This window comes from Heteronotia binoei, chromosome 16, assembly GCF_032191835.1.
Source record: "Heteronotia binoei isolate CCM8104 ecotype False Entrance Well chromosome 16, APGP_CSIRO_Hbin_v1, whole genome shotgun sequence".
Taxonomy (NCBI): domain Eukaryota; kingdom Metazoa; phylum Chordata; class Lepidosauria; order Squamata; family Gekkonidae; genus Heteronotia; species Heteronotia binoei.
The window spans coordinates 23832765-23841353 of record NC_083238.1 but is presented as its reverse complement, the minus strand read 5'-3'; the positions used below and the strand labels follow the sequence as shown (position 1 = coordinate 23841353).

At 43.1% G+C, this 8589-nt stretch overlaps 1 protein-coding gene across 1 annotated transcript in view; it reads right to left on the bottom strand.

Annotated features, from left to right (window-relative positions):
* Window positions 1–277: 277 nt before the first annotated feature.
* Window positions 278–8589, bottom strand: part of PSMD14 (proteasome 26S subunit, non-ATPase 14) — an 87388-nt gene continuing 79076 nt past the window's right edge. Inside the window, exons 10-12 of the mRNA XM_060257359.1 lie at window positions 5178–5303; window positions 4376–4438; window positions 278–705 (exon numbers count right to left, since the gene is read on the bottom strand). Of these exons, the coding sequence (XP_060113342.1) occupies window positions 607–705; window positions 4376–4438; window positions 5178–5303 (288 nt within the window). The 3' untranslated portion in view covers window positions 278–606. The remainder of the gene's footprint in view (window positions 706–4375; window positions 4439–5177; window positions 5304–8589) is intronic.

Here is an 8589-nt window from a genome sequence, read left to right as displayed (position 1 = left end):
AGCTCTGTAATCACAACAATGCACCCAGACTAATGAATTGCTCTCTTTTCTTCCTAAGCCAATCAGACTGCATTTATTGTTAGGACAAACACCAAGTTTCTTTCTAAGGGGCGTTCTTTGTTGTTGCTGCTGCAAAACCAAATCTATGCCACAAGTTACCATGTTTCATTTGTGAAGCACCAAGTCACTGAAATCTGTTCTCAAGCATGAATTCTGCACAGCAGCGCCAGCATAGATCTTTTCTCCTGATATAGGAACAAAACCACCAGAACACAAATTGGGTTACAGATTTTTTTTTTCAAAATTATGTAGTAGCAACCATCAATATATATATTTACTGCTGATTTCCCTCAAATGTCAAATGAAAATATTAACACACATCTTCCAACCTGGTGTTCTTGAATTGTGTTGGAATCTGTGAAGACCCAGGCATGAAAAAAAAAAGTCCCAAAGTAATTACACAACAAAGACGAAAAGGTGTTACAGCGCTGCTCTTAGACTGCAAATGATGCCAGATGTCTTTGGCATCCAAATTTATCTCAGTCTCAGTGCTCGAAACAATGGATGATTATAGAAAGAAAACAGCCCCGATGAGCAGAAGAGTCATCATTTAAACACAACAGTATCCAACATAGCTGCTAAACACTGGACGATGTTGGAAGTCATCAGCACATCCACATGTTCTTCTAAATGACGTTTTGGGTCCTAAAATATAAACAGAGAATGTTATTTATAGGAGTTATCACACACCCCATTTTTAGTGTCACACTAGCACAACTGAACAGAAGCTGCTAGTAAGCCATTACAACCCCAAACGAGTGCTAGTGTTTTAAGCATGTTTTAAGTTTAAAAAAAAAAAATCTTTGTGTTTGTCTGTGTTCTTTATAAAGTTTGTATCTCTGCTACCTAATCTTAAATAGGTACACACCACACCCTGGCCTGACATGGCTCGACCCGACAAGGTCTCATTTATGTCAGATCCGGCCTTCATAACAAATGAGTTCGACACCCCTGATTTAAATGCTAGTGCCATCAAGTAGGGAGAGGGGTGGGGGCACAGTTAGTATTGTGCATTAGATTCGAAAGAATGTGGGTGGATCGCTGTTGTCAGATTCCAGGCAGTTTGTTCACACTGACCCTAATCCAGAACCTTGTGTGCATTCCAAGTTCCCAAACTTCTTGGTCAAAGCACCCTGGTCAAAGCAGATATTTCCAAGCACCCTGAGCTGCCCAAGTGCCTGAAAGCCATCAGAGATGGGTGGGGCCTGTGCACCCATCCAAACACTCCACTGGCCACAAAACCCATCTTGGGCCAGTCACACACTCTGTCACTAACGTACCTCACAAGCTTATTTTAAGGCTAAAAGGGAGAAGAAGAGAACAATGGAAGCTGCTCTCAGGCAGGTATGAATACATTTTATAAAAATGCCTGCCTAACCTGGGGGGCATGTGTGTGCAAAGCGATAGTTCATGAACTTCAAAAATTTTAAAATATGTATCGCCATATACATTAGAACTAGGTATGCACCACAAATTGTCAAGTTCAAGAAGCATCTATTTTAATGCTGCCTTTTTCTTCTTATTCATTTATCAAGTTCATTAATGAAATCTGGGCTCCACTGAAATCAATGGGAGCTTTGCCATTTGCTTCCAATGGAACTGGGACTTCATCCCATGTTATTTTAAGATATCCTCACTCAAAACAAAAGTGCTTTCCAATTAAACAAATGAAAACAAACCATAAAATACAGATAGGAACAACAGTGAGATATGGGGAAAAAAAATCCTGAAAAAAAAGCCTAAAAATGCTCTTTTTAGAAACTTTCTAACTTGCAAGCAAAATACACATTCATGGTTTGCCATGGAATTACATTTATATCTGCAGACTTTTGGCTTGCAGCACTGAACAGGTTCAGTCAAGGAGTTTTAGGCTTCTCAATGGAGATTCCATTTTGCTAAGTGTAGTTTTGATTTCTAGCATAAACCTGGCAAGAAAACCTTTGACAGCTCCTAAGCTTCTTAGCCTTAAGGTTCTTCTTTCCAGTCCTCCTTTTCTGAATACATATGCAACACATGAAGCTGCCTCATACTGAGTATTACCCTTTGCCACCCCCTTCCAAAATTTCAAAGGTGCCTGCAGTCTCAAGGAGACTGGGGACCCCTGAATTATATTGTATATCTATAAATACTACTCAGGCAAAATATAGGTTTGTTCACTATTAATGGACTACGAATAAGGCCCTTTGTGAGGGGAAACACAATGGGCTCTAGAAAGAGGCTCTGGGCGAGTGCCCCCCTCCCCACCCTTGCTGTCTTTCCGCCCACTTACCCAAGTGAAGGCATTCACTACCCCCAACCTTGATGTCTTTCCACCCACCCAAGGCAGCTGTTTTCTGTAGGGGAAGTGATCAGACTTCAGCTTTCCATCTTCTTCCTTCCCTGCAGGCACTGCCTAGGAAAAGGACAGTCTTTCTCCCCAGTGGGGACCAAAGCAGCTTACATTATTCTCCTCTTCCACTTTTGATCTGCGCAACAACCCTGTGATGTAGGTTAGGCTGAAGGTCCCCCCCTCTTCAAACCCTTCCCACCCTCTCTAGGCTCCACCCCTCAAATCTCCAGGAATTTCCCAACCTGGAGTTGGCAACCCTATTTCCTTCCCAGCAGCAGTAGCAAGCAGACAGGTATAGGGTAGCCAACCTCCAGGTAGAGCTTGAAGAACTTCTGGTATCACAACTGAACTCTAGACAACAGATATCTCTCCCCTTGGAGAAAATAACTGCTTTGGAGGGTGGACTATATGGCATTATATTCAGCTGAAGCCTCTCCCCTCCCCAAACTCTGGCTTCAATAGACTCCACCACAAAATCTCCAGGAAAATTTCCACTAACCTGCAACTGGCATCCCTAGTCAGAACTGGACCCAATGAGTTCTCCCTCAAAGGCCAACAGAGACCTGGAAAGGGCCTCTCCATTGTCTTTTACTGAGAGGGCCAAGCTTGGTTGCCGTTTACTGATAGATTGGTTGCCTAGCAACAGCTACTGCCTAGTAGCTTTCCCAGTAGCCCATTCCTTGTCTGTCTTGAGTCTGGCATTGGGCAAGTGAGAGGAGCGTAGCCAGCAGAGCGACTGATTGGTGGTTCATGGGCCAATCACTAATGGAGTGCACACCACAGCCAATGGGAAAGCAGGACTGGGCCAATTCCATTACAGAATTATTATCTACGGTGTTCCTGTGTTTAACATTGGGAAGGAGGAAAGTAACATAGAGCTACTTTGCAATTGGTTCCTCAAAAGTACAGTATGTTTAGAAGTGGGTGCCACTTTGAAAAGGTTGGGAACTGCTGCTTTATTCAACAAGTTTGGTCCTTACAGCCACCATTGATTGATGTTATTCATAGTCCATCTTTCTCACTGGAACTCAAGGCAGATTACACAATGCAAGTCAAATAAAATCAACAGCGTAGGACTTCCAATAAAACAGTACTACAGAGTGCGGATTGTCTGTGGCAATAATATGAAGCGTAAGGGGATCTGTTAGCTAGGATCCGTTAGCTAGGAAACTCATATCCCCTAAATAGATCACTACCGAGTCTCCTCTCAGTTTTCTAGAGTGTGTGTGTGCGTTGCTTGTCACATAAAGAGTTCAAAGCTCTACGAGGTACACAATTCTCTAGATCAAGGCCCAGGTCTTATTTATTTAACTCATACATACCACACCATTGTCCCCAATGGGGTCCCAAAGTGGCTTACATCAGGGGTGGCCAACGGTAACTCTCCAGATGTTTTTTGCCTACAACTTCCATCAGCCCCAGCTTGGCCAATGGCTGGGGCTGATGGGAGTTGTAGGAAAAAAAATTCTGGAGAGCTACCATTGGCCACCCCTGGCTTACATCATTCTCCTCTCCTCCATTTTATCCTCACACAACAGCATGCATAAAAAACACACCCTCACTATTACAACTGCGAACCTATATTGTTTTACAATGCGAAGGAACACCAACGTTACTTAAAAGGCTGCGCATGCACTGGCAATCGGTTCCACAACTGCCGGCTACAGAAATAGATTTGCTTATTCTTTTGGTGGATGTTCAGCCCAACAACAGAAATCGTATGGATTCCTTTTAAAGCCTCATGTGCTTATTTAGATTCAAAATGTACCACAATGAAAGCATGGCAGGTAACAAATGGTAGCGGTTCTGTCTGTTATTGAGACTACCTTAAGTCAAGAGACTTGCAATCATTTGCTCCGGTGGAAATAAGTGAACCCTTTGTACCAAGTTAAAAAGAAGCAGGGGGGGAGGACTCTATCAGCATGTGACTAAACAAAAATATACAAACCATGTTATTTCACGTCAGTATAATTCATTACACCTCACCTGCTTGCCAACATTTTTTATTGCCAGCTGTTCAGGTGTCATTTTATCTTCTTCCTCTACAGCCTGCGAAGAAAATGTGGGAAAGGTTAACACTTGAGATCTTATTAATTCCAGAGCCAAAAACATTAAAACACTATTTTCTTAAAACCGAACATAAAGCTACAGCATCCTTTAAAGAATTACACTTCCAATGGAAAAAGGAAGCTAAACTATGCTGGTTTCAGGCTGTACAACAGTACCAACTCATGTGCATCAGGGTGACAGTCAAGATCCACACTCTTTAGTTATCTGCGTGGGATCCAGTCTCATTCCTCAGTCAATGCTTCTATTGAGGGGATACTATATTTTTCAAATATGGTGGCAGGGAAACCATGATGGTTCCTCCACAACACATTCCCACTGATGCTGTAAGTGTTCTGAGTGTGCTTATTTCTCATATTAGCATTTCCAAAATTTGGGGGTAGTGGTGGTCCAGGAGCACCTAGGGGTCTCCAAGAGCATACTCCAGGTGTCTTTAAGGACTGAGGTTCAGTCTTTTCCATGCCATTTGGCTAAGATGAAAACAAAGGTTGGGGTTCTCCACTTTGGGGAAAGGGGACCAAATCAGTTTCCTGCTCTTCCAGAGGGCAGAATCGCATACAACTGCCATTGCCTGCTGTTGCCTAGCTAACAGATCACCTGAGAACACAAGCCAGAAGATGAGCTGACTGGCTGACCAATACTTCAGTCCCAGGAACTCCCATTGGTTGAATGCCACCAACTCCTGTGGTCCTAATACAGTCATGAGAGAGAGAGAAAGTACCTTGTTATAATTCTTTGCTAACTCCAGCATTTCCTTCACTACTGTTTCATTAAGTTTGCAGTGTTCACTGTAGTCTTGGAGAGTTAACCCTTCCATCCAACTCTTCTTATGCAAATTCAGCAACATCTGCAAAAAAAAAAAAGTAGCTCAGTCACAACACAGTTTTTCAAAAAAGTGTATCCGATTTCAGCAGATACTCAGATGGTTTAAATGGATAACAACAGATGCACACTCAGTCAATTAAAGTTGGAGAAATTTTGCAATGGTTAAGTGCCGGTATCATGGTAGCTGGAACCTTTACATCAAATTCTGTTCTGCAACAGGATCTGAACTGCAAAAGACAATGGCAGATGAGTAATCCTGCAGACCTCTGATGCCTGCTGGTATTCGTAATGATCACTGCCGAGAGATAAGACAGTTGCCGGTAATGGGAAGGCATTCAGAACACTGTTGCCAAGTCTGAATTACATGGGCCTCCACTAGATGACTCTTCCCCTGTTACATAGATTGACTCGTTACCCTACTCATAAGTACCCATAGCCTTGGAGATGATCTGATGCGACAGAAGCTGTCTGGGATATAAAGTAATAGAGAAACCGGAGGCTACCCTCAGAGGGAGATTCTGAAAGACCTTGATTAAGTGCTAAAAATTGTTTGTGATCATGTGGCTTCAAGGCCTTCAGCCAGACCATCAACTTCCAACACATAATTGGTGTCAGAATTGCTGAGGTCCCATTCTCAGTCATGAGAACAAAGTCACGGGCATGGGGAAATGGACATCACACTGAAAGGATGCCAGCACATTGGGGTGAAGGCTATACACGGTAATGGAAACATCCCAAATCCAAAAATCTTTTCCTTGTCACACTCAGCAATTATTGTTATCACCTTAGCAAAAATGCTTGCAGTGCAATGAATGAAGACGGAATTAACCTGGGGGGGGGGGGGGGGGCGGGGCACGGTGGTTAAGGTCCAGACTCCAGAAGCTGGAGCAAAAAAAAAAGGAAAAAAGAAAAACTTAGTACAGGAAATGACATGAGAGGGAACGGCTCTGAATCTACATTTCTCGATGCCTTGCGGAAAGCGATGCACTAAACACAGCCCCTATACAAACACCCCAATCTCACGTTATCAAATCTGTCTGCCTGTGCATATCATGGGTGTGTTAGGGGCTTTGCAAAGCAGCAAAAGAATTTAACACTTTTGAGTCTTGTGAACCCAAAGGAATTGGCTCTGAGTGAGAAGGCTGGATTCTGTCTGGGTTCATTACTTTCAGTAAAATGACAGACATATTGACAGTTGACTGAATACCGCCTTTTGTTAATTTCCATGCAATTCCAAGGACAGCAGGACATCTGTACAGAGGCATTAAGTCAACCTTATTGCCAATGATCCATAAACTAGGTGGAGTCTGTTGTGAATATCGTATCTTACAGTGATCTGGTGCACTGGGGAGAGGTTAGACTTTGCAAATTAGAAAGGAACAAGTGTGGACCCACAAGAACTTGTGGGGAGGGGGTCGCTTCATTTTATCCTATATCCCTTCCCTACATTATTTCATCCTTCTCTCCGCCTAGCAGTCCACCACATCCCCTCCCTTTCCCCTGCTTCTTTCTCTCCTTTCCACTCACCAACAGACTTTTCTTTTATCTGCCCCACCAACAGCCTTCAACTTCTTCTTATTAACTTATTTCACTGATACTCCAACCTTTCGCTCACATCATTCTCCTCTCATCCATTTTATTCTCACAACAACTCTTATCGGGTAAATTAGGCCGAGAGAGAATGACTGGCCCAAGTTCTTGCCAGGCCAAGTTGCACAAGCTGCTACCAGGCCCACATAAGTTTTGTGGCATCAAGTTTCAGCCATTGCCGTACCTGGGTGAGTTACCCAAGTTGCATGTCGGTGGTTGCTGGGCCCAGGCCTGATGAGCTTTCCTCTCCAGGTCAAAGGGGAGGGGAGCGGAGGTCAACTCAGAGGCCAAAATAACACTGGAGAGAAACCAAGGTCTGTTGTGGTTACCTAAAAACACCCACAACACCTAGAGGACATTTTTTTTAAAGCTACAGATGCTGCTTCTCTTATCATCATCATCATCATCATAGTTATTGCATTTCAGATTTTTCTGCAAACTGGAGTTTTTCTCAGGTTTGTAGAAAGATCTGTCTTGTCTGTCCATGGCTCCAGTCTCTGGATGGCAGTATCGCCACAGCCATGTTGAGAACTAGATATACTGATGCTGCACTTGGGCGATAATGGTCTGCAGTCCTACAATGACATTCTTCTTGTTATCTAAAGAAAAGAGAGACCATACACCTTTAACATTGTAATGGAACCCAGTGAAAGCACTTTGCAGTGAACCTGAGTGAAGCTTCTGAGGTAGGGAGGGTGGGATAAAAGTTTAATAAAATAAAAATAAAATTCAAAAAACCCAAAGAAAACTCACTAACCAGACTGTCATATTAAGCATATACTTCCCTTATTATGCATGCTTCATAGCTTCATAGCCGCCCTGAGCCTGCTTCGGCGGGGAGGGCGGGGTATAAATAAAAAATTATTATTATTATTATTATTATTAAACATGTTTTATGTCTGCTGATGCATCCTGTCATTCTTCCAAGGAACTCAGAGGTTATCCCCTCCTCCATTTTATCTTCAAATCAGCCCCCATGCTGGTGGCGGGGGAGGGAGAGGGGGACAGAGGAGGAGATACTGGCTCAAGATTACTCAGTGAACTTTGTAGCTGAGTGGACATCTGAACTTGGATCTCTCCAGCCCTAGGTCAGCATTCAGATTCTTTGGGATATATGGCTGGGCTCTCGGCTTACTCCCTCATACTCATGGGTACTGGGAGGCAGAAGCATCTTTACAGACTATACTGTGGCAGCTGCATGAGTTGATTGCCATTACACAACACTGCTTTTAAAGCTCTCTAAAAGCACAGCTATGCATACCCATCCCCCCTTTGCAGCCCATTAAGATCAGTGAATTGTGTCCTTGGACTGGACAGTTTGTGAGCTTTTGGCATGGAGGTTGTTTCAGCGGTGATCCTGATGTTAAGGCATACATCCCCTAGGCCAATCCCACAAGTGCTCCATCATGCAGGGATTTATGGCGCTCAAAAATAGCCTGCCTTTCTCAACAGGCTTTTTACAGAAAGCCAAGTTTTCTGGCGACTTGACCAGCATGTTGACATGGACGCAAACATTCAAGTCAAGCTGAATCACTTTGGAGCATTTTCTACATAGTCTGATTTCACAACGTTTATTTTTTAATATTATAAGGAATTTGAGACCAAGCAAGAAAATAAGGCACGAGTCTTTTTTTAAAAAAATAATAACAAATGCAAGAAAATTAACAGGTTCATTGCAGAAATGGAAGACAAGCTTGCAGAAAGACATGGCTTTAAAA